Source organism: Chamaea fasciata, unplaced genomic scaffold (assembly GCF_029207755.1).
Source record: "Chamaea fasciata isolate MVZ Bird 193981 ecotype frontalis unplaced genomic scaffold, bChaFas1.0.hap1 SCAF_1, whole genome shotgun sequence".
NCBI lineage: Eukaryota > Metazoa > Chordata > Aves > Passeriformes > Sylviidae > Chamaea > Chamaea fasciata.
The window spans coordinates 94445769-94472170 of record NW_027094086.1 but is presented as its reverse complement, the minus strand read 5'-3'; the positions used below and the strand labels follow the sequence as shown (position 1 = coordinate 94472170).

General features: G+C 51.1%; 1 protein-coding gene across 5 annotated transcripts in view; it reads right to left on the bottom strand.

Annotated features, from left to right (window-relative positions):
• NFATC1 (nuclear factor of activated T cells 1) overlaps positions 1-11902 on the bottom strand; it is a 111011-nt gene extending 99109 nt beyond the window's left edge. For 2 of the 5 annotated variants that reach the window (XM_066189561.1, XM_066189575.1), the window contains exons 1-2: positions 11680-11901; positions 1679-2777 (exon numbers count right to left, since the gene is read on the bottom strand). In XM_066189561.1, the coding sequence (XP_066045658.1) occupies positions 1679-2777; positions 11680-11812 (1232 nt within the window). In that variant the 5' untranslated portion in view covers positions 11813-11901. Of the gene's footprint in view, positions 1-1678; positions 2778-7595; positions 7745-11679 lie in introns of those variants that run through there. The other 3 variants (XM_066189591.1, XM_066189581.1, XM_066189568.1) reach the window with 3 other exon arrangements.
• Positions 11903-26402: the final 14500 nt, after the last annotated feature.

Here is a 26402-nt window from a genome sequence, read left to right as displayed (position 1 = left end):
GAAGCACTGTCAGTGTATCTGATTGGTAAAATAACTTAAAAATCACATTTCAACAGTAACTTCCAACTGCCCTAGAGCACGAGTTAATGAGATCACATGGAAACATATTGCAAACCAGGAAACATATTTTACACAAGACCAAAACAGTGGAAAAAATGTTAAATACACAACATAGTGGGGCTTCGTTCTGTGCACTTCACCTTTCTTGTTTGTGTTAGCACACAGGCATGCCGGGTGCCTCCTGATGGACTGCGGCACAGCGCCTACGGCCGCTTGCTGCAACGGAAAGATAAAAGCCTGTTTGGTCAAACTGTCCTATTCCTGCCCTTGAAGTCGTCGGCAAAAAGCTGCCCCCAACACAACAGCCAAGGGACAGCCTCTCTCTGATGAATGCGGGCTACTTGGCACTGCAGTGGGTGAACATAAAAGGCTTTTTCTAAGTAAATGGGAAGGCCCTGAAGGATTTTCCTGGTGTTAGAATTCTCTACCCCAGCTCTGGAAGGCAGTGAGTGCCTAACTCTGGGTGACCAGACCCAAACGGGTTGCTGCATTTCTCAGCGCTGAATTGAGCCAGGGTCTTGAGAGGACCTTGGCAATGCAGAAGAGACTGAGAACGATGAGGAAGGGGAGTATGCTGTAACATCAAAAGCCATGGACCCCTCCACCTCAGTTTTGGGAGACAGCACGCAGCAGAGAGGTGCTGGCTTAAGAAAGGTGAGACTGAGGAGAAGGCTGAGAACCAGGGAACACATCACTAATTAAAACACTTCAGCTACACACTTACTGCTTTCATTTTGAGAAAGGCAGCTTCACTGTCAAGAGCAAGAAGCCAGGTGTGCTTGGGAGGAGGAGGAAAGGGGGTGACCGCCGCAACCAGGGACTAGGAACAGCCTACTAACCCTTGGAAAGCTGAACTATTTTCCTGAACCACATGTTTCTGCATATTACAGCTTCCAGAAGACTCCAAAATAAAGTCTATAACTATGGCAGAAAGAGAATGCAATGAATGTAACTCAGATTTCAGCTGTTCTGTGCTGCTTCCTACCCAGAGCCCTGCTGTGATAAATAAATTTGATGAACAGATTGAAACACTATCAGCTGAAAAATTAGGTTTTCTTCTTTAAACAGAAGTAGTGGGGAAGGCAGAAAAAAACAGAGGATCACTGTTCAGTAGGGACAGAAAATGATTGATAGACAGCCTTCAGATGAGCTGAAATAATTTCAGATAAGCTGAAATAATTCACAACTTAACTTGTATTCACTGTGCACAAAGCATAAATGTAAAAGGCCCTGCAACAGTCACCATAACGAGACCATATCCTTGTTCAGCAATACAAAAACACTGAGACATAATAAACTTTAAGTAAAGCCACAGGCTTGACAGCACCGAATTGTCCTGCTCCCTGACATTCTGAACACCGAATTTCCAGACATACCAGCCTGAGAAGTGGAGAACTGGTTACAACCTATGCATAGCCAGCTCCTAGAACTTTTACGCTTCAAAGCTTGACTCGTGGTCACACCACACCAACAACAGAGGCGGTGTCACAAGACACAGTTAAGTGGAGTGAGTGAATGGGCAGATTTGGCAGGAAACAGAGACAGGAAGGGGAAGAAGGAAACAAAATCATGCAATAAAGATACTACTGGGATTGCCCTCTTTGTTGGGGTTCCTTACCTCATGTAGGATGTTGGAGATAGAGGCTTTGGTTTGGCCCACTGGTAGGGATGCTGTGGCACAGACAGGTACTGCTCGCAGAAGTTTCCTTTCCTGATGTGCTGAAAGCTGGAGAAGTCTTCTGGTGACAAATCAGCAGTTGGCGACATGGTCCCATGATCCTCGCCAGCTGGTTCAGTTTTCAGAGTCATGGATGGGGTGTGATCAATGGCGGTCTTCCTCGACTTGATGGGAATCCCATCATTCATATCGATGGTGCTGTCAGTGGTGAGGGCGTTGATGGCAGCGACGATGGCAGAGCTGGTGTACTGGTTTGTGTTCCCCAGCCATGTGTCATCTGTGACACTCACCCGTGGTGAGTTTTGTGGAGAAGGAGTGGGGGAGTGGTGTGGGGAATAGGAACTCTGCCGACCATTTAGGCTATACTTCCTCTTGTTGCAGGGAGATGGAGGCCTGGAGTTGCGAGCCCCTAGCCAGTTCTCTTCTGTGATGCTTGTTCTGGGAGACGTTGATGGAGAGTGCCTTGGGGAACTGAGCAAAGTACAGGCCACCATGCTGCGTTGGTAGCCCTCCTCTGTGTCGGTGGTCTTCGGAGAGACACATGGGGACTGCCACGGAGAGGTCTGAGGTGAAGTGTATGGATACGAGTAGTTAGACTCATAGGAAGATGCTTCGGAGTTGCAGCTTCTGGAAGACAAGCTACTCGCTGGACTGAGGCAGGATGGGTCTCTGTACGCCTCGATGTTCGGCAAGTTCAAAGTGGCAGTGGAAGGTGACCGCTTGGTGTTTGGGATGGCCTCCTCCACCTCATCGTGGAAAAACTGGTTGTTGTTATGATGCAATCCCATGTAAGACGTGATCTCAATTCTGGGGCTCTCCAGGGCTGGAGCCCCATTAGGTCTCATGTTTGGTGGCAGGTAGTACTCGGAGGCTCCGCTGTCAATGTGTCCTCCATATCCAGAGGGATGGTTTGTTGATGGGACAACTGAAATGACAGGATTTGATGTCTGCAGGCCATGACATGGAGTTGACAATGAGGAATGTGCCACATTTAGAGGCAAGCCAGCATTTACATTTGAAGATGCATAATTATAGTGTTCTGGAAGAAACAAACAAACAACAAAGAATGACATGAGGTGCTGCACAAATATACTCACTTAGTAACAAGCCCAGCTGAAATGGAGGGACATGGCACAACACACAAAAGAACAGCTCTCCTTAACAACCCAGCCCACAGGAGTGCCATGCTGGGGGAGAGGCTGCAGACTAAAATCCTTGGAAATGCCACTAATTGAACAGAACAAGACAAGATAATTTGGGATGGGGGATGTACACAGACAGAGCTGGTCTTGAGGACATGGCTCTTAGGTGAACCCTTCAGAGCAAAAAAATTGAGTCTTCAAACAACATTGTTTCAGGATTCTGGGAGACTGCAGCATTCAGAGATGCAACTGAAGAGATGTGTTTTTACATAAGTGAAACTATGTAAAACTTCTTCCCCAAAAAGTTGGAATACACAAAAAACTGGACAAAAAAACAAAAGCGGAGGCAGACTAAGGCAAAGAACAAGATCAACTTCATTCTGTTACAAAAATTATACACAACTGAAAATTCCATTACAGCAAGTTTCCAACTGGTTCCAGTTAACTAGGATTTTGGAAAAAGATGAATCTATTGATCTGCTCTGGTTTCTGGGACCACTTATCCTCCAGCCCAACTGGCAGAGGCCAGGTGAAGGATAAACATGGATGTCTCACTACTCAGCGACAGCTGAAATTCCGCTGAAATTGCTGGTTACTGCGCACGCCACATCAAGCGCTGCCAGCAGCATGCTCTGGGCCAGCTCTCAAACCATTTAACAGTGTTGGGTGTATAAAAGCAACAGCAGAGTTGAACAGCCACTGTGGAAAACCTGGAAGGTGACAGATCACATCACAGCTTTGTGCCAATGGGCTCCCTGACTGAACATAGGGAACAATGTGCCCTTTGCATGCCTCCATCCCTGCTGCTCTACAAGGACCAGTGTCTCAAAGCTGGTCCACATGGGATCATCTCTGCCTCACCTTGCTGAACGCCTGCTGAAGGGACTTCTTCAGCTCTGCTCGCCCGTCCCAGGGATGCGTATGTGACTCTTTTTGCTGCCCAGAGATACTGGTGGGCTGTCCATGGGGGAAATGGGCAGCCTCAACAAAGGACAACATGCCCCTGGTGTTCTGAGCTGTGGTGGGATGAGGAAATCATCATCTATTCTTTCTGATATAGGAAGGCTCTGTGTAACCAGGACATGAGCCAGACACGTAAGCCCTAATGCCAGTATCTCTTACTTTGCTGGGAAAAGAGAGCAAAAGCTTTGTATCAGGGATGACTGCTGAACTCTGAGTCTGGGTAACACTGGTGTACGGGTTCCTCTCAGCAGTTTGGAAATGCACCCAGCTGCAGCCCCAGCCCCAAGCTGTGCTTGCAATGCACCAGCCTTCCCTGAGGTTCATTATGGCAGCAGCATCACTTTCCTGAAGGACAGAGGAAAACTCTACATTTCCCGTGGCCACAGCCAGTCCACATGGGAAACCTGTCCCTTTCCATCCCAGGAGGCAAGTTCCCTTGGCAGTCACCTTATGCACCTCACCTCAGAAGATAGGAAAAGCTGTGTTAATTATTGCAGCTGCTATTCCCCAGGCGAGCAGGGAGCACTGCAAATGCAAACGAACCTCCGAGCTGGTAACCAGCACAGCCAGCTATTCTCTTTCTCTTGTTTATCAGCTCAGCCCTCTCTGGTGTCATCCACCTGTGATCCCACGCTCACCTTTCTTGCTGGCAATGACTCCAAGGCAAACGGTACTTAGGAAAAATTAATGTGCTGTGGCAGCTTCACAGCAGCTCCAGCTGATGTATGTCATAGTAGGTAACAGTCGGGAATGATGAGCAACAACACCTTTTGAACTCACTCTCTAGTCTGCCCTCAGATGCTGGCCATTTGCTCAGGAAGGGTCATTAAATTACACTGCAGTGTGCCACAAATAACACTGGATTATTCAAAACATGCTGCAGTTTCATGCTCTATTCAAACAACCAGGGAGGCAGGAAACACAGCAAAAGAGGTGCTACTTGACAAAATCCACCTGCATTGGTCTCATCAAGGTGCAGAGCTGCCTGGGGGATCAGAATCCCCTCCTTCCAAAATCAGTCCCCTATTGTTGCTGCCTTGCCACTTGGCTGCACCACCCAGTGTCACCACAACCACCACCACTTCCCTTCTGCCCTTCATGGAAAAAAAACCCCCGACATGGTACAACAGTGGTAAGACCTTATCTGTTTCAGAAATGAGCTCAGAGAAAGGGTCTCGAATCAGGCCTTCAGGGCAGCTTCAGCCCCTTCACTTCAGCCCCTGGCAGCTTCCTCCAGCTCCAGCGGAAGGTGATGTCCATGGCACCACACTGCTGCTGGGACACTGGCTGTGCTCTTCTTCCACATACTTTTCCACAGCCTCCTGCTCACACATACAGCTGGAAGGCACTGGTGACATGGCACAGCTGGGAACCGCTCACACCCGGTCCCTACCATGCAGCCGGACAGCCCAGGCAAGGGACTGAGGGCTCGGCAGGCTGCTCCAGCCCTGCACCCACCAGGTGGGCTTTGCCTCTGCTGACTGCAGGATCAGTGCTTTTAGATCTTGTATTAAAAATAAATAGGAAAACAAACAAAATAACAGGGCTAAGTACTGTGAGCCCAGCAGTTTGCTGAAATTCTAATGCATGACAAGGGTGAAATTCAAACTCTGCAGTCTGCTGGAGATTTGCAGCCCAGGCTGAATAGTCAGTACAAAGCTCAGACAAGCCTTTGGAATGCAGTTTAAAAAAAAAAAAATTAAAAGACAGGCTCAAGTGCAATGAGCAACAAGTTTCCTAATACACATCACAAGGAATAGCCACTTTTAGAACTATTATGCATTTTTTTAAAGCCAACTTTTAAAGGGCCAAGAAAAACAACATCATACAACACATAAAATAGTATGCAAAATAGAAATATGCAAGATCCAAAGCCTTCCAAACATATTTAGGTATCTTAAAATTACAGGAAGCATGTAGAAAATATGTCCACCAAATATAAAATCCTCAAAGCCAGAACTAGGAACAAGACAGAGACCTTGGTTTGTGGGCTAAAAACCACCAGCTACAATTTCTGAAAAAGCTCATTCTCCAAAACTTCCATATTTACAAAATTCATCAAACACACATCCATAGTCAGCATTTATAACATGCTGACTTTTTCCTCACCTGGATGAATGAGACAGGTAGAAATAAACTGCTGCATCACATAATGTAGCTATGTAGGATATTTTGACAGTTCTGATGTGGATGAAAGGCAGGTAATGCCTTTGCCATGGCGTCACTGTTGTGACTGTGATTCACAGAGGCACCCAGGACCAGTGTACTGATTACCAAGACACATTTAATAGGGTATTTTAATATCCTTAGTCAAACTCCAGTATCAGATAGACGAGTGCAGGTTTGCAACAGTTCTGTTCCAACAAATCCACACTTAAGTATAGCTGGGAAAAGAAACTGGACCCTTTTGAGTTGTGAGCATACCTCCACAGATTACATTTCCCTTTGTAGCAGTTAGAAAGCTCTGTTTTTTCCCTCTAGTTAATTTCACAGCAAGCAAGTTTTATTTCTTTTTGTCATTAATGGGCTGATCCTGCAAGGCACTGAGCACCATCGTTTTTTTATTTACATACTTTAAATAGGAATGTTGAACACCTGCAGCTTTTAGGGTCTTTAGAGAAGATGAGGGCTGTCCTACATTGCTCAGAATGAAGCCACATCTATATCTGTGTTTAAATTCCGTGGTAAGTTCAAAATTGCCTAATAGAGTTAGGTACTTTCCTTGAACTAGGACTTTGATGCTTAATTTGCTTAGGCCCCTCCACTTTAGACACTTAGGTGTCTAATCTCCAGAACATTTATCTGAAAAGCTTGGTGTGAAACTCTAAAAACTGTCTTCTTCTAAAAACTAGAAGCTCATAACAGCTATTAGGACACCAACATTGTCCCGGAGAGGTGGGCAATTGGAGACAGCTAGGAAGGTGCTAACACCTTTGCTGGTATCCTGGAAAGCTGTGTTAGGCAGGCAAGGAGGATTTGCAAACCTGCTAGAATTTACAGGCAAAAAGCTCTATTCTGAGGCAGCGTTTAGTCATCCACTTGTACAAGAGCTCTTTACGGTGACCCGCTATCACCGGGTTAACCACGCACCAAGGAAGTGGCAACCTTCTCCCTCTGCCAGTTTCAGGCTTGTTCGCCTCATTTCCACCTCAAGCACTGCTTAAAGTCATAAAAACAGACAGCCGGACCGAGACACCAGAGTTGGGAACAGTTGTGACCCGTGACAAATTCACGCCCGTTATTTTTATTTGCGGATGACCTTCAAGCTAAACGCTGAGCCTAACTCTGGCTCACGGGGGGATGGGGAAAGGGGGCTGAAGTGAGTTTTCAACCGGCCCATCAAGACCCAAAACCAGCGGGGGAAGCCGTGCGAGCGGTCAACGCGGGGGGGTCCGGACATCTTAAACAACTCCAAACTTCTAAAAACTCTGCACCGGCGGCCCCCCGGGTCATCTCCCCCGGCACCTCGCTCGGCTGCTGCCAGGGCACCTCCAGAGGAGCGCTGGCCGCCCGGGCAGCACTCTATCGCCGTCGCCGCGGCCCCGCTCGCCGCTTCTCGGCGCGGCTGAGGCGACAAGCGCCGCCCGGGGCCGGGCTGATCAGTCCGGCCGGGACTGCCGGCTCCCCCGCCCACTCCCCGCGAAGGGAGGTAGCCTTTCTCCCTCCCGGACGGGGCAGCGCAGGGAGGGTTCCCCGCAGCATCCTGCCGCCAGCACCCCCGGAGATGACCCGGCCGCCCCGCCGCGACCCACCTCCACCCTCATCGCTGTGCTTGAACTCGAAGAGGAAATCGAAGTCAAACTCCTGCTCGGCCTCCACGCCCGCCATGGCTCCCGCCGCGACCCCTGCCACGCTCCGGCACCTTGGCAGAGGTGGCGGCGCAGCCCCGACCCGCCCCGTCGGGCTCGCTCCGTCGTGCCCGGACACCTGCTGCCGGCGGGCCGGGCTGCGCGGAGCCCCGGCGCGGCGTGGGACGGCGGCCGCTGCTGCGCTCGGTAACGTGACCTCGGCCCCGACGGGCGGCCTGTCTCGCTGCCGCCGCCGCCGCCTCCGATCCGCCCTCCTGCCCGCTGTTGATGTTTCCGGGTCGATGCAAACAACCGCGGTGCCCGGCCCCCCCGCACCCTCCCGCCGGGGCTCTTCCCCCGCAGAGCAGCCCGTACTCCGCGGGGAGCTCTCGCCCCACCCCGGGGGACCCGGCACCGGGGGAGACCCTGTACCGCCGAGCTCTCGCCGTGGGCGGGATGGGGAGCCCGGAGGTGGGAGAGGAGGGAGACTTCACCTGCTCCCCACAGGCGGGGGGCCGGAGCGGCTCCTTCCGCGCTTCGGCGGGAGGGAAGTGGGGAGGGAGGGAGGGCTGCTTAGCTCACTCGGGGGAACACCGGCGTGTCCCCTCTTCGCAGACAACTGACAAGGTTTCTTCGTGGGTGCCCACCACGCCGCGTCTGTGAGCCAAGAGGCTCCGCTTTCATTTATTTATTATTTATTTCACTTAGTCGCAGCACCCACTAGTGCCAGCTGCTATAAAAAGCGCAGTAAAGCGGGACTCGGAGCGCTGCCGGCCGCCTCCGTGCGCCGGGGAGGAAAAGGTCCGCTCCGGGGCGCCGCCACACACAGGGAGGGCGCCTGCAAAGGGCTCCGGTGGCGGTGCGGGCACGGCTCTACCCGACCTGCACCTCTTCCCGCACGTAAGGGATACAAATTTGGGGAAAAGTCAATCAATACTTTCTTTATGTTTCGAGGTGCTTTCCTGTCATGTTACACCGGGCTGGCCTAAAGGTCCCCGACAGGCTATGGAGCGCCCGCCCCAGCAGGTCGGCTCCTCAGTTGCCGAACTTCAGGCCGGGTTTCAAAAGGAACAGTTTTTTTAAGCAGTTATGGAAACAGTATTCTCTTATAAACTCAGGGAATACCATTTTCCAGGCTTGCGGCCGAAATCTCCGTCCTAAAGTTTTCCCTGCCAGGAAAACACTTTTTTTTCCATCTGAGCTCATTATACTTTTTCCCCCTCCTCGCCGGGACGAACCTCGGTGCAGGCTGGGCTCTCGCAGGAGCCGAGCTGGGCTTTGCCCCGGAGGGGCCGTGAGTGCCGGAGTGCCGGGGCTGAGTCACCCGAGTGTGCTAAAGGCCTTGGCAACAGGGGAACCCCTCCCCCTGCGCCTGTCCCGACCGTGGTCACCTCGGGGTGCCGGCTCAGGCCGCACCGCAGGGAGGAGCGTCCCGCTTCACCCGTACACGTCCCTCAGCCTTTGCCCCGGCGGCGGGTACGGATGTGCCTCCTTGCCCAGGGCCTACAGGCGGGACAGCCGCCTCGCCCCAGGCGCCAGGCCCGCGGTTCCACCAGTGTCACCCACCCCCTCCCCCCCATCCCTGCCGCCGCTCTGCTCCAGACGCTCATCTTCTGGAGTGCCCCGGCGGGGAGGCGAGGAGAAGCTCCCAAGTATCTGCTGCCCTCTGATCATTCGCCTCTCCCGCATGTGGTACCTTCGAGTCTGGTGAATTGTCACACACTATTTACAGACGGCTTGATTTGGCAGTGACATCAGTATTAGTGCTGTCAATGAAATATTTCGATTGGCACCCTTCCCCTGGAGAAAGAGGAAAGATGTGCCATGGAAAAGTTAGAAACGAGGTGATACCACCTGTGGGGACAGAGTAACAGCGGCCCTCCTGCTAAGAGTCCAGTTTGAAACAGTGTCATTGAAATGAGGAGAGCGAAACGAGCGATGGGGGCGGGTGGGGTGGGGTGTGCGCCCTGGCAAGGCCATTTCCGTGTCACCGGCCGCCCTTGCACGACCCACAGACCGAACCACCAGCTCAGCCGCCGCCCACTCAGCCTCTCCTTGGAGTTAACTGGGGTTGTTCCAGCTCCATGAAGCAGGTTCAAGACGGGATGCATCAGACGGTCTCCCCCCAGCCTGAAGGGGAATTTAACTTGTCCACAGCATGAAACCTGGCATAACCACTGGCATTTTCAAAGGTAAAGGACTCTACACCTCACTACCGCCCAAAGAAAAATCTAGGTCCTCCCACTGTGACTCTTTGCGCATTTCTTCCTAGACTAAACAAGAAATAAAGTGTTTTCTTTGATCACTGTAATTTGGCAATCAAATAGCACCTTAATTTGCAGGCAGCAATCCTGACGCGCAGGGCTCCCCTACGTGTTTCCTGGATTGGGTCACGCTTTCTGGCTGGACTCATTTTCTTAGTCCCTTACAAAATACACCACCAGAGAAGAGAACTATCGACGAGGGTTGGTGCATTTTAACACAGGCATCAGAAATGCCACAGAAATAAAGAGGGGGGATTTTACTTGCTCCTTTAAAAGAGGCTGCAGAAAGCTTTTTATGTCAGCTGCCTCTGGACGTAATTTTTCCAAGGAGTGTATTCAGTGCCCTTGGAACCCAGGGTTTTGGAAGCGCCGTGCGCGCAGCCCACGGATGTCCGAGTGTGAGACTGGACGCCAGCCACTTCTATTAAATACGGTATAATTAACTTCCATCCCAAAAGGCTCTCCGCTTCGCAAGCGGAGCCACAGTCAGAGCCCTGCTTGTAGATTTTGCACTGGCAGAATCTTGTAAACTACAATTAACCCCTAGGGTGAAAAAACAGCTGTGTAAAAATAAAAATAATTAAAAAAAAAAAAAAAAAAAAAAGAGAGAGAAAAAGAAAAAAGAAAGAGCTGGATCTTGAGCTCCCTTCCAGCTTTCCGGGCACAAACCCGGGGAATGGAGTCCCGTTGTCCCACGGTGCGGAATGAATGCGGCGGACATGGACAACCCCCCCAGTTGCCTTCCTCACAACTTTCCCTGCCCGGTACGTGCGGGCTCGCTGCGCCCTGCCCAAGCCCCAGCAGCAGCCGATGCAAAGCGGCGGCACCACTGGATAGGGAGGAAACTTGGGAGCCGGCGAACAGCCGGGAGAGGAGGAGGGAGCACGGCACAGAGCAGCCGCCGGGTCCGCAGCGAGGAGCCGGGAGTTGCCCCGCACCTGCCGCAGCGCGGAGGTGATGCCCGGCGGGAATGCCGGCGCGGTCCTGGTAGCCGGGGCTCAAAGGCGCGGTAAGCAGCGGCAAGGTCCGAAAGGCGGTAGGCAGAGCAGTGCTGGATAGCGATGCTCCGGTGGGAGAACAGTGTCACGATTGGCAAGAGGGGAGGGTAAAGTCGGTCCCCTCTCCAGCCAGACCCTACCCCTGGAAGGGCCAAGTTCAGCCCGGAGGAGCTGCGCGCGTCCGGAGCCCCGCGCCCAACATCTGTCCCTCTTACAAACTTTGCCGCTGTGTTTCCAGGACACTTTTCTAAGCAGTGACAGAGAAAGAAGCCGTGATTCAGAGCTGGGATAGCGAGGCAAGCGCTCCCCCGGAGACGGTACGGCGGCGGCCGGGCGCCCGCCCGCCGGCGGCGCGGGGTACGCGGGGAGGGCAGAGCCCCACAGCCCGGCCGCTGCGTGCCCGCCTCTCTCGGTGTCCCGGGAGCGCCGGTACGGCGCCTGGCACTGTCCGTGACTCCTTCCTTTTCCCAGGAGCGTGGGCTGGCTGCAATGATGGGCTGTATACTGACCTCCCCCAAACCAAACCCCAGGATTGAGAGGGAATCCCCGAGCGTGTGCCCCTGACCGGATCCCCGGCACCCTCGCAGCCCCGCCGGGAGCGGGCCGGGGCCCGGGACTGGCGGGAAGCGACCGGGACCAGCGGGGCGGCCGCCGCGGCGCCGTGCGAGAAGCGAAAGAGACACCTATTGGCAAGCGGCCGCCGGCGAGCCTCCGGGCCGCCGCGGGGAAACACCGGGGGACACCGCCGCCCGCCCGCCCTCCGCCCCCCGCAGCGCCGCCCGTTACCTTCCTCCGCCGCCTTCATGGCGCTGCCGAGCGGGCGGGCGCCGTCCTGCGGAGCCGCCGCCGGCCTCTCTCTCCCGCTGGATGGGTCCCGCGACGGCGACGCGGCGGGGGCCGGCGGGGCAGCGCTTGGCATGCACCCGGTGGGGCGGCGGAGCCCGGCGCCGCGCCCTGGGCCACTGCCGGCCCCTCGTCGCCTGTCCCGCCTGTCCCGCGCCCCCCCGCCCGCCTTCACGACCCGGTGACCGGGGCCGCGCCGCCCCCGGCGTGGTAGCCGCGCCCGCGGAGGCACAGGAGCTCGCCGCCGCCGCCCCCCCGGGGATGGGGCATGGAGAGGAGGGCGGGTGTGCGTGGGGACTTCGGAGGCACTGCCCGCGCTGAGGCGGCGGGACGGGGCGGCGGGCGCTGCCGCCCGCGGAGAGCTGCAGCCGGGGTACGGGGGCAGTGAGTGTGCGGAGCGGGGAAGTCTCGCTCTGACGCAGGGCTGCGCGCCCTGCGCCGCCTTTTTAAAGCTGGAAAACACCCCCCCCCCCCCCCCCCCCTTCCCCTCCCGGCCCCTCTCCCCGCCCCGGCCCCGTGATGTCAGCCGGGCCCCGGCCCCGCCGCCGGCGGGCGGCCAGCGGGAGGCGGGCACCGGCGGGCACCGACGGGCCCCGGCTGCCCGCCCGCCCCTCCGCGGGGCACGGCGCCCGCCCAGCCCCGGCCCCGTCGCCGCCGCCCGCGGGGTCGTTTCAGCCTGCTGGAGCCGGGTGCCCTCCTGCGGGAAAACGGGCGGCGCGCCGGGGTCGCAAAGTGAAGGTGGGGAAAGAAGGGAGACCGAGAGCGAAAGAGGCAGGCAGGGAAAGAGGAAAAAAGGAAAAAAAAGAAAAACAAAGAAAAGAAAAACAAAAAAAGGCGAGGCAGCCTCGCATGCTGAAATCATTATGTAAAAAAATCGCAGGCTTCCCCCGCTGTGGAAATTTGGAAAAGAGCATCAACTGGCAGGCGAGAGAAAGGAAAATCCCATTCTGCTAAATTACTAACAGACCCGCGGACTCGGTTTCAGTCGCTCCAGATTTATTATTATTATTTATTATTATTCTGTAAATATCTCAGCAACACAGTCGTGTCTCATCACTTCGTAGCGGGGAGAAGGAGAGATTTCCATCCCACAACGGCTCCTCCTCCCACTTCCCATCTCCGGGATGCCCCGTCCCGGCCCCCGACGCGACCGTGATACCCTGGCCCAGGCGGGAGCTTCCCTGACGGGAGCTGCTGAGAGGGGCCGCGCCGCTCCCAGCCCCGCTCCCGCTCCATCCTCCCTCTGCCTCCACAGCTGGCAGGAGGGGACCAAACTTTTGGAATGGGACGTGCCGGGACAAGGGGTGGTTTTGAGCGTATCTGGTGTGTGAAGAAAAAAAAAAGAAGAATCATAAATCTAATGCCTGGCACCCATGTGTGGTTGGAAATAAACCCAGAATAAACGAAATCCCGTCTGCTTCTGGGGAACGGGAGCCCGCGGCCAGTTCTTCGGGGCGGGCTCCTCCAGTTAAGAGCGACGGAAGACGGTGCCCACAAGAGGCGCGCCCGGCGGGGAGCACAGCACCCTCCACCGACCTCGGCCGTTCCGTCGGGTGGGGAAACGCCAAAACCCCAACTAAAAGGGCGACGCTTTTCTTCCAAGGAAAACGGAATGGGAAATCAGAGGGGGGAAGCCCTCAGCCCACGGCGGCCATGCCCAGCCTCCCGCCTCCCCTCAGGCACACAGGACGCCGGGGCACCGCCAGGGGGCGCCGCGGCGCGGGCAGGGCGCGGGGCGGCGCTGACGGAGCCCTTCCCCCCAACTCTTCCGCCCCGACGGGGCGGCTCCGGGGCGGCGCTCGGTGGGGCTGCGGTGCCCGGGCCCGCGCCCACCGGGGCGGCTGCCGGGGCTGCCTGGCACAGGGGGAAGGCGGGGGGAAGATCCCGGCTGCTTCCCGGGAGGCTGGGGCGGGGGCGGGCGAGAGTCGCGCTGCTCTCGGCGGGACTCTCCTTTCCTGCCGCCCCCCCCCGCTCCCCGCCGAAATGACGGAATCCCCCGTCTGTTTCCTCCTGTTTAATGCCGTTGCCCGGACCACCGTGGCGTCGCTCCAAGGCCCCGCCAGCCGGCGCGGGCAGCCGGCGGCGGCGGCGCAGCGCAGGTCCCGCTGGCGGCCCCCGACCCCCGTCCCGGCCCCGCCGCGCCGCTCGCGGCCCTGCCGCCCCCGCAGCCCCGCGGGGCCGCCCCGGGGCCGCCCCGCCTCCGCTTCCCTCGGCCCTGCGCCTCCTTCCCTCCTCCCCGAGTTTGTTTACAGCCGCTACTAGGAGAGACTGTTACACGGAGCTTATTTTGGGAGCCGGTGATGACTAACGAAGTTAAAAGGAGCTTAGTACTGAAAACAACCTTATTTTTAGACGGCTGTTGTTTCAGTGGATCATTGTAGCAAACGCGCCCCGGCGTTTCTAAAAGCCATGTTTCCGATGCCAAGTCTCTTGTCCTGTGCTGCCACCGAGGCTCGCACACCAGCTGGCCCTCTTTACTTTGCTTCCCTATATCTCCTCCCTAAATCCTGCCTGTAAGTGCTATGGCCACCATTGGCCTTCATTATTTTGAACTTAAGGACATTTTCTTTCAACAGAAGTGAAGACAAGCTAAAAATTGAGGAAAAAAAGTTATGAAAGTATTTGGAGTACTTTTCAGTGACCTCTGGTGCTAAGTTAGCAGGGACCAGTACTGGCCTCCCCCTTGACTTTTGAGACAGGGCTGATGATTTTGTAGAGCTTCTTCACCTCCCAGGGAAGATGCAAGAGGCAGGTCTTGACATCTAGCTTCATTCTAAGCAGCTTCCTGGGTCCCAGCATCGCATGCTGATCATCAGAGCCCACATGCAGGAAAGGTCAGCAGTGGACAACAGGGAGATGTGGCTGCTACTGCTGCCTCACTCCCCATTACCCTTCTTTTCCCCATGTGGGTATCACTGCATGCCAGTTTGAGCACTAAGACCAGGTACAGGGTCCAAATAGTCCTTCACTGTCCAAATAGTCCTTCACTGTCACTTCAGTCCTTAATCCCTCATGTGTAAATCCCAGCAGAGCTGGTGGGACCTCAGCAGGCTCTGTTCCACACAGGGCTGTACAGGCATGCACCCCAGCAAGAAATCCTCCCTTGTCACCAGTGCTGAGCCAAGACCTGTCTTCCCCAGTCACTGCCATGCAGTCAGCCTTCTCTGGCTTTCCACAGGAATGCTTCCACTGGGCCTTCTCTTCTCATCGTCCATGTCTGCCACAGAGTTTTCTGGGCTCCCTGGGCAGTCCCACTCCATCTGCATGTCTCACAGCAAGGAGGGGATGAGCTGCTGCTTCCCTTCCCCTCCACAGAGGCGGCTGTGCTTGAAAACAAAGCGCTTACTGCACTTAACCAGTAATTAGGGTAATCAGCTGCCCTGCTCTACCTTTCCTCCCCGACTGAGACAGCATGCAGTGGCCTGCGTGGTCAGGCTGAGAAACTTGTCTGTGTGGCTGCACATCAAGGCGATGCTCGTGGGAGACATTGCACTTGGTGCACTGCAGCTCTCCTAAGGGAAAGCAGCTGCATTGGGATAAGAGTTTGGTAAAACGGGGGACAGAGCAAGCCACAGAGCCTCTGCCTTGGGACAGAGCCTTTTTGAGTTTCCACACATTTTCCACTGCCCTGACAGCAATCAGTTTGTACTGGAGAAATCACAAGAAGAAAAAATCTGTATGTTGTAGAAGGAGGGAGGGTAGGAGTAGAAAAGGGGCTTCCCCTCTCTCTCCTCTCCCAGACATGAGGAGCAGTGCCTCAGAATTGCGGTACTTCCCACCGCTGGGGTTTGCTGGGCTGGGCCCCCCAATGCTGGAGCTGCCTGTGGATGCCAGAGTCCTGTTGGCATTCCCTGCGCAGCTTGGCCATCTGACACATGCTTCCTCCCAGCCACAAACGCTGCTCCTTTGCTCCAGGAGGGAGCCAAATGATGCAGGCTTCAGTGGGCACTTTTTGACCACTTTTTACCTCTTCTGCTCATCTTTGCAAGCAAAGCACTGAATTTGCCCCCTGTTCTCAGCTCTTGCATGTAGTGTTATCCTTTTAAAAAATACTGCAGAGTATTTATACAGGCTGTTTTAATCACTGAAGAGTCTGATTCGTGTTCTCTGGATTAGTTTCATATTATGCAAAGTTGTGTGAGTCTGTGCATTCTCTCCTCCATTTTCCTTTTCTCTCCTTTTCATTTGGCTTCAGCAGTCTGGGAGAGATGGTTTGCATGAACCTCTGCACACAGTAGCTTCAGTATTTTTCCGGGAACCTCTAATTCAACCAAAACTCTGTTGTTCTCGCCTCATCAGAGGATTTAGGTTAGTAGCACTGCACAACAGGCTGTGCCTGACTGGCACCCTGTGCTGCTTGCGAGACCTGGGGCAATTTTTTCTTCAGGTTGTGTCTTGTAAAATGAAAACTTTCAGCTTTGTCTACAAAAAGTGTTTTGAAAGCAGGGTGGGGGGAACCACTCTCTCCAATGTTTACAAATATCAAGCATTTTATTACAGTAAGTGCACAGAATCCCATAATCCAAGATATCAGAAAAAGCTGCCCATGCTCTGCATGGATTTTTTGTCCTGTTTTGGGCTTCTTGCCCTTGTGTCCTTACAGCCTTTTGTTATAAATGCATATTATAAAGTTGGCTTTTCTCAAGATGTGGGCTATATGATTAATAATGTTGTGGTAAGGATATAAGTTTTTATTTCTGCTATTTATAAAGAAAACTAGGCATAGTGGTATAATATGCTTAAACTGTGTGTTTGGTCAGGATAACATCCAGTGAACATGTAAAGAAGACTCTGCTATTGATATACCAACTGTCAGCATCCACCATCTGAAGAAAGTATGGACCAAGGCCCAAACTGGAGGTGATAATGAAGACACAGCCAAGAAACACGCATGCTCTAAAAAGGCGGACCCAAGGAGGGACCATGCAGAACAGTTCCTGGAATATGGAAACTAGTTTATGGAAAAATATGAATATGCAACAGATTGATACAATAGAAAGGGTATTTAAAGAATGACTCTGATATAGCAGTGTGGACTTGGCTGAATGCCAATTCACCCGGCCAGCCGTGCTTTGCTTTTTTTAATCTCCCAATTGTCTTATTTTCTATTAAACCTATTTCTTAAAATTTACAGAGAAAGTGAACCTTGTTTTTTCACACTTTTATATCTAACATTCATAATAGTGGCCACCTCTTTAGGGTCTGCATGCCCATCTTTTGGATATTGGCAGCTTCAGCATCAGCATCTGTTCAGAATTTCATTCATTGTAACAAAAGATTTATAAGTCTCAAGCCTCCCTAACCAAGGCCCTAATTAAAGTCTTTCTAGTCCCTCCCGTGCTTTGAAAATTGTAACAAGATTTGCTGGAAACTGAGACAACACATGGCCAGTGTTTATGGCTGGTCCAGCACCGTTTTGAAAACCCATCCATAAACCTTTCAAACAAGGCAGGGAGCACACCTGAGCAGTGGCCGGCTGCTGCCCAGAGTTGGAAAGCTGGTGCAAAGGCAGAGGCTGGGCTCAGCCTCCCATCCCCCTGACACAGACTCTTTCACAGGCTGCCAGAAATAATTTCACCACTTTTAAGGTGCATTGCACTTAGCAGGACAAATGCCAGAGGAGGAATTTTGTGTGCTTGAATAATGTTGTAATTTACCTTATAACCGGTCTCATTACGACGTTGAGTGCTCTGTTGATTTACCTGGCTTTTGATTTAGTGGACTCTTTTTAAACGACAGTTTAGGAACGCAGCCAGTGACTGCCAGCAAAAGACCTTAAACCTTTGAGTTTGACTGAGCTACAGTCATCTCTTCAGACACCGACTTTTTAAAATCAAGATAGACATCAGACAGCCGCACCAGACCCATATACAGAAAACCGTGACTGAATTAAACTGAGACATTAGTTCAGAGAAATAATTTCATAATGATACACGCTGCATCAGTGCCCCTTTGTTTCCTTTTGAGTTTGCCCCTTGCACAAACCCAATTTGTGGGCAGGTAAAGGGCAGAACCCTTGCTGCTGGCTGGGGTCGTTGTGCAGCATCCTCCCTGCAGCTGTCCCAGCTGAGGTGGGTGTCAGCAGTTGGCTGAATTCTGTCTCTGTTGCGTGACCCTGGAGTCTCACTGTGGCAATTCAGGAACTCTCTTCAATGGCAAAACAACCATCAACAATGAAAATACTGATGCTCTGTGTTTCTTCCTGGACCCTGCTGATGGAATGTGCAGTGCAGGGTGGTTAAAAAATAAGAGCATGTCTAACTCTCTATTTGTACTTGTGCAGTATTGCCAGACTAGCAAAGAAACAGTGACACGGTTTTGTACCAGGCATCATATTTTAGTTCTGGAAATACTTAAATTTCAGAATTCCCCAGTTGCTGGTACAGGCGGTGGTAACACATTTTTTGCCTCATTCAAAAGTACTTAATGAGGGAAAGGCTCATTGGGTACACAGGGACTCAAGCTGGCAGCAAAGCAGACCCTTCTCCTTGGGAAGGGAAACATCAGATTTACGATGTCTGTGGCAGACTGGGACCTGTGGTAGGGATCAGTTCCTGCACACTGTGGGGATGGTGGCTTTCATCCATCCTCTGAGGCACAGGATCACACCTTCATTTTCAGGCAGTGCAAAGCATTGTTTTTCCCCAGATGTCTATGTTTCATCTGAAGGAACAGGATTGCTGCAGGAAGCTTCATGGAAGCAGTGACCCAGGCAGATGCACACAAGGCCTGGGCTATCTGCATGTGGAGAAGTGTTGTTTCATACAGCAGTCCAGGGGCCAGTGGTTGAGTCTGGGTGGTTAGGAGTCAGGAAAGGCTGCACATGCCCTTCCAGTAGAGAAGGGACTCCTTTCCCTCTTGCCTAGCCCATAGGCTCTACATCCCCTGGAAATTCTGCATTTAGTGACAGGATCCTGTAAGTCCTTCTCATTCTCTACGCTCTGCCTGTACTTGGTCCCCGAGTGCATCTTCCCCCACAGCCAGAGAAGACCTAGGCTGAGCTGATTTACTCCAAAGGCAGCATGTCTGTCACACCCAAGTGGTCACACCCAAGTGCCCTGTGAGCCCAAACGTACTCAGCCACCTTCACTTCTGTGCATATGGAAGCATCTCCTTTTAGATCCAAGGCTCCATGTCCCTGTGCACAGAACAGGGCCAGCAGTGAAGTGCCCTTTGTAGCCTTCCTCTCTGTAACTGGGGACCAGCCTTTTCCATACTTCAAGTTCACTGCTGGGAGCACCCTCATTGCCACATGGAATGAATGACCTGATGTGTAGCCCTGGATTCCTTGGCTGCAGCATGAGCCCTCTTTTCCAATATCTCAGCTGCACTATTATTTACTTGTCAGACTCCTGCTATTCCTACTGCTTCTCAGCACCAGCAGTCTTTGCCTTCATTAGTTTCCTCCTGCTCTAGTTCATTAAACCTGCATTTAAATGTGGTATTGGTTCTCTCTAAATGAATAACCTTCCATTGTGTAATATTGAATTACTTTGTATTAGCCTGTTCCCCCCAGTGTCTCCAAATCCTCCTATAGTCTAGTGCGCTCCTGAAATTTATCAGCAGCCTCCCTTCCTATCATGATGTCATCCGCATCTGGACACCCGGCACATCGCGCCAGCCTCGGGCTCATTTGTACAAAACTCTTAAACAGAACAAGTCCCAGCTCTGAGCCCCAGGAGATCTGCCTGTAAGCTCTCTTCTGGTGCATGGTGCTATTTATTGCACTTCTCTCTTCCCTAACCCAAGTTTATCCTCCTAATATTGATACTCCAATACTTGTATACGTTTTACTGACCTCATTTTCTGAGGCAGAGTCAGTAACCTTGTTAAACTCCAGCAAACACAAAATCATTGCTTTAAACTTTTCTGGGCTCACCTTCACAAACTTTATGAATAGGATTTGGATTACTCCAGCAGCAATTTTGACTGTGGCCTCTTGTGCCAGATGCTTGCATACACCAGTCTCTGCTCCCCCTTTCCCCTGTACTTGCAGCATGATAGGATAACTCAGGGGATGAGAGGTATTGAGGGAGAAATGAAATATTTTCCAGGTGATGAAATGTGGTACCAAGGCTTTATTCCCTCATTTGTGGCTGTGCCCTATTGAGGAGCATCCTTTACATTTGATGTAAAGTAGGTAATGAATCACAGTCCAATGGCGCAAAGAAATATGCTCTGCTATTATTTTCACCAAACTTTGAGCAGCCCAGCCTTTCCAAAGACAGGGGTCTTGGACAGGGATGAAACTCAGAGCTTTTCAGCCTAAAAGATGAAATAATAGGAGCTGTGTGCTACTGGACATGAAGGGTTATCATGGGGTTGGTGACATGGTTGTCTCCAGTTGTAATGTACTACTTCAGCAGCAATGGCAAGGTTCAGATACAGCATTTAGTGGTGCCAAGGTCACAGCTGAGCTGCACTTGCTGTGAAATCAGGGGCACCTTGGCGGCAGGGTGACTTTGATCCCAACACCCAGCATGACTTTGTGCTATTGTGCCTGCTCTGGCTGTCCAGGGCTGTTCAGGAATGTCACAGATCTCAGCTAATTCTGGTTTCTCACAGAAATGCTGCATGGATGGGGAATTTCTGAGAAGCACTTCAATCACGTTGGCAGAGACACAAGCTTCTCTTTGCCAGAGGGATCTTGAGAGGCTGGCAAGAGATTGGGCTTTTAACATACACCATTTTCACAGCTTGAATTTTGTCTCCCTCATTCTTTTCACACCTCACTCCATGCACAATTATGATTTTCTTTACTGGAGTGATTTGACTGAGGGGGCCAGCAACCTGCAAGGAATTGCCAGACTCCTGTAGTTTGGTCAAGGATAGGTTTGTTTGTTTACCGAAATGATGTACAAGCCCAAAGCCTTTGTTCCATTAGAAGCATTCCTGTTTTGTGACATCCCTGCATGCTGAAGTAGCTATCTTGAAGAGCAAATGCTGAAAATTAAAATCTTCTTGAGTCAAGCCTCCTCATTAGCAGTCTGCCTGGCTAGACTCTACCTTATTATTTTTTTGCTGGTGTGTAGCTGTAAAGAGAAAACCAAGGAGAAAAATAGGCAATTAAAATGCATTAAATTGATTTCTAAATGAGTATGCAGAACCAGAAAGTCCCAGGAAGAACCCCATCTCTTTTTTTGCATCTGTTGCTGTATGTGAGAGTGCAAATTCACTAGCAGCTAGAACAAGACACATTTGCAAGCATTAGCAGGGGTAAACTTCTAAGATCTCTCCACTGATTCTCTGAAACCTAAATGTGTTAAGTCATTGCAGTTGCTTGGCATGCACTGTAGAGCAGGACCTTCCAAAAGCCATGGAAAAGTTTTTCACGATGAGCACAGCCCCAGCAGTCCAAATATAAGACTCTCCCCTCTGAAAAGCCAGAGAATCCTTTTCCTTGTTGCTAAGAAAAATGCCAAAAAGCACCTCATGGTTCTTCTGCTCCAAAAGGTGCTCTGGCACAACAGTGAAACCATGAGTGTTACAAAACTCTACAACCTCCCAACACCGGCTCTGTGTGTCTGCACTGTGCCTCAGGTCTCATCAACAGACTCTTCCACATAAAGTTAATGCAGATACATCAAATGCAACCTGGAACAGTTAGAGAAAACCATGAAGATGATACAAATTAATCTCTTCTCCTCTGCTTCCAGGACTTCCATTACTATCTTCCTTCCAAGAGTCCAATTCAGTTTATTTTCAGATTGCTTTTTAAGCACACTAAGCAAACTATGATATTAAAGAAACCTCTTAACTGTGGTGTATGAAAAGGAGGCTGCCCACAGATGTGCATGTGGTGCAAGAGAGAACTGCATGGTCAGAGCTGTGCAGACAGGAATGCCTTTGTTAAACCATGAGGCAGAGCAATGGCAGAACAACCTCCCAGAGCTGGATCTATCCACCAGGCTGATTTTGGGGAAGGCAGGTGTGAAAAGACAGACTAAAAACTGGGGCTGAAAGTTGTTTCACGGTATTGTTTCACAGAAATTGCCTTTGGGACTTCTGCTGAAGAATCTGTCACCAGAGGTGAATTGCCTTTGGGACTTCTGCTGAAGAATCTGTCACCAGAGGTGAGTCTTTGAGGTGAAAGCCACTTGTGTTTACTGCTCAAGGGCTACTGCCTGCTTGCTGCCTAGCACTAATGCCCTTAGCAGTCCACAAGAGCTGTGCCACAATGCAATTCTCATGGTGTTTCTCAAGTTACATGAGTCAAAGCTCTCAAGTCTGTAAGTCTGGGATTTGGCTCCAAGTTTTGCTGGCTGGACTCCAATAAGTGGAGGCAAACCAATTTCAGAGAAGCAGCCAGCAACCTCTAGCAGGACAAAGAAAGGCCATTCCCACCCACTGTAGCCTCTCCTCCTCACCATGGAAAGTTCCTTCCCTGCTTGCTGGGCTGCAGAGCTCTGGCAGTACGCAGACCTGGGAGCTGCTGTCAGTGTTCTTGGAGTGCCAACAGGTATAGAGTGACCCACAGGGTAAGGCAGACTGAGACCTCAGAACCTGTGTGTGCATGGGCACATACACACGCAGGAGTATCCCGTCTGTTCAGAGTTCATGGCTAGCTGGACTTGGTAACCTCAGGGAAAAACTTTTGTCTGGCATTTGAAGGGTGACCACTGCCTGGGTACAAAGCCCAGTGCAAGATTTCTTATATCCTGGGACCGGCTTGGATGAACAATATTTAAGGCTGGTATCAGTGGCAGATCAGAGGAAAGTAAAGGCAGGGTAGTAAGAGGTTCCTTTGGGATAATTGTGGAGGGGTCAAGGTATGGGCTCACATTTTAGTGATGAGAGTCTTTCAGGAGCATTGTTGTGAAGGTCTGGAGTGGAGCAGTAGAAGGCAGGGGAAGGGCTGCCAGCATGCTGGTTCAGAGACCACACCACAACGCTGGGTCTGGCAGAACAGCCCTGTGGAGTTTGTTGATTCAGAAGTGGTGAGGAGGGGAGTGTCTTGCTGAGGTGAAACATCCTCAAGGAGCATGGGATCATGTTGCTTCTGATGCTTGGCACTAGTGGTCAGCAAATCTGGCAAAAAGTGGTTAATGAGGGCCCCGACACAAAGTCTGTCCTGACCCAGCTGCCTCCACCATCCAGAAATCATCACAGCAAACATTTTGTGGGGTAATTTCCTTTTAAGGGCTTTTTCTCTTCCCTTCACCCAATTATAAGTTCAATAGAAAACACAAACTTGCCTCAGAGGGTGAGGGCTCTGAATACCCAAGACTTTGGTTTGAAGCTAGCTTGGATGGACTGTTGGCAGAAACCCCTTCACCTTTCAACACCCACACTGGTAAATAAATTAGCCTGTCACTGAGACTGCATCCTCAGTGGCAGCACTTGCCGTGATGGTTTTTGACAGTGACTGAACTGGGAAGAAACCCCTTCCATAACACTGATTTTTGTCGCATCTGCAAAATTTAAGACTAAACCGTTCAGGAAACGGTTTTCCCCCCATACTGTGGGGACAGTTATAGAAAACGAGCAGCGGATACTCTGAAAGGATTTTTTTCCTCGGTTGTGATGACCATGAACGTGAAATTTTACTTATTTGTTGGCTTGCACTGCCCTCTTCTGGCTTTTATTAAAACACCAGCTTTCATAAGAAACTTGCCCTTGGAAGTAAACTACTAAAGCAAACCCCCAAATGTTTATTGGTGTTGAGTCTTATCTACTTAAACGGATCAATCACTCAAACTGGAACCGAGCCCAGCCTTGGAAAGCACGGGTGCTGAACAGCAAGGGAAACGATGCAGGTACTGCTTCCCACTGGGTGAAAGGGGCTGGTGGCTGTGAAACTGGGTTGGCATGGAGAGTTTGTACAGACGTTCCCTCCCCACCGCCGGCTCCCTGGAACGAGTTTACAGCTATTTCAGTCATAACTTAGCTGTTAAGAAGCTTCACTTCCGTCGCTTAAGTTCCACACGAATCATTTCTGACAGTGCTGGTTGTGTTTTCCATGGACGGGGCTAACAACAGGAGTTCGAGAAGTTCGTGGGCTGGAACACAGCTACAACAAAGAGCTGATGGCGGGGGAACTCCCGGGGCAAGGGAAGGGGCAGAGCAGCAGGGCACCTGCTCAAATATACCCAGCCGCAGCACCAAGGCAGAACTGGGAGCAGGACAGAAGCCCCTGTAGGTCTATTTGCTATACTCAGAAGTGCACATACTTGTGTAAGATTGCAGTAATCTGCAGGATGAGAAAATTGAGCAATGGGTATGGAATTACACCAAAGTTAACCAGAATATAGAATATAGAATATTCTGAATATATAGAAAATTATATATTCAGAATATAAAAAAATATAGAAAAAATTCAGACTTTATTTTCATGTAAAAATTTCAAATCCAGGTGAAGCAGTCCTTCAGGTGATGTGCCTTAAACAAGGAAGACGATCAATCTCAGGTTAAAAGCAAATAAGTCCTTCCTTCATGCCATGTGTAAATGACTCTGTCAAGCCCCCACATGTCAGAGACTTTAAATCAGTAGATTTACCACCTTGATGAAAATTCTGCTTCCTCCCAAGTCATGTCGGGATATCCTAGGACCTTTCTCCTTACAGACTAATCCTAGCCCTACCATCTCACTCACACTATTAATTGTCTTATTTTCTCTTCCTTGCATTCTCAGTAGTGGCAAAACTTCTTCCCTTGTCAGTTGTTTAATGAGTAAAGGGGATCTTTCTCTGCCTGTGAATAACCTGTATCATTATCTCCAGCATCCTACTCGACTCCATAATGTTATACCAAAACCAATTATCTATTTGTTGCTCATGTACTATGGTTTATTCCTTTCCAGTTGATCATTTTGGTTGCCCAGCTTAAGATTAATCAAGAGATTGAAGGCCTGTACATTAAATATTTCGCATTCTTTTGGAAACCAGGCTCCTGTTTAAAAATCAAATATCTTAAAAATAGTATCATTTAAAATCACCAGTCACTTCTGGTGGAATAGAGTGGGGGTAGAAATTGTTGCATGGGCAAAGCAATGGAAATTACTAGGTTTCCCCCTTGACTCGCCTCACATCTCAAGTTCTTAGTTCCTGCCTCAGCTTTTGATATTGTCATTGAAATTTGTGTAATATGAAGCTGAATAACTGCTGTATTTCAGACTTGCAAGCAACTCCCATTTTTTTTCTTTCTCTTAGGAAGAGATAAAGTTCCCACATTTTTATGCTTGGGAAAAGTATCAAACCAAAAAAGGAGTGACACAAAGTAGAAGTGCTGTGAGATGTCTGCAACTCAAACAGGACTGGCAGGTAACAAGAAAGACTATAGAGAAGCCTTTGTTTTTCATGTTTTCCTTGAGTTGCTGGAGGGCTCTATCTGGTGTCTTCCTTCCAAAATTTTTCCCTTACTGCCAGTATATACTGGCATATACTGAATTCAGCTTGCCTGAAAGCAGCTCATCCACAAGCAGCTGCCTGGTCATTCTCTTCACATGATCACCAAATGAGTCTCTCTCATGGAATTTGTGTCTCATCTTTAAAAATAAATACAACACAAATAAACAAAGTCTTGATTGTAGTCACCAACCCTGACCCACATGCAGATGTGACTGTGCTTGAATCAACAGCTACAAGATCAGTGGGCTGCAATTTCAAAGAGCACCCAGACACCCAGGTTACTCAGAGGAGAACACCACAAGAAGGAATGGAAGGTGGGGATGAATAGCTAGGGCAAAGACATGGCCAATCAAATGATCAAAACACAAACAAGATGGTTTGCAGGAAGACTGAGGGAGATCTGATGTCCCCAGGGTGATGCCAAGTGACTTTTTAAGAGTGCAGGGTCACAGCAGCTGTGCTTAGGGGCTGGCTGTGCCTGTACATCCAGCACTGGGTGCCACAAGGCCAGATACAACCCCACGGGCTCAGCTCAGGGCTCCTGCAAGACAGCTGCAAGCAGCCTTCAGATTTTTCTCCAAAGGGCTGGGTGGTGGAAGCTGCAGAGGGCTGCATGGATCCTGCAGCATGGCACAGTCTGCATGTTCCATTGCACTGTCCAGTGTAGCATAGGGTGGACGGGTGAGAGTTTTTGTTGGGCCTCAGGCAAAATGAAGTTTCCCCCATTTTCTTCCCCAGTCTTCAGCCTCCAAAGGCATTTTCCATGTCTGACCAGAACATGTAAAGTTCTGCACTCTTGGACATCTCTGCTGCCATGCCCTAGGGCAGGCTTTACTGCAAGAAGCCTTTCCCTGCTTCTCCAGCAGTGAGCTCCATCACTCACAGTGATGATACGTCTGAACTGGCAGAGAGAGTTACCTGCATGTCAAGAAGAAAGATTCCTGTGCTGCTGCATACCAGATCAGTGACTGTGGCTGGGTCTGTGTTACAGCTGAGCTATAACCTTGTTTTTCCTCCTCACCTGCCATCTCCAAGTAATTGCTTTTGGACAGATGGCAAGCTGGCAGCACGGTTATGTGACTGCAGCTTGGCTTTTTCCCACTCCCCCCCAATCTGCTTTGGGTTATATAAAAAGAGCTTATTTTTCTCCTCCCTGCCTCCCTTCCAGCACTACAAACCAGTTTACACAAAAGTCAATTGTTTCAACAACTGGAGAACTACTCAAGCTGGGGACTTCTTCCACCTGTGTCCCAACATTCCAGTGGGCACAGCCAGAACAAAGCACAGAGGGACCTCGCTGTGGTTGCCCATATCAGGGTA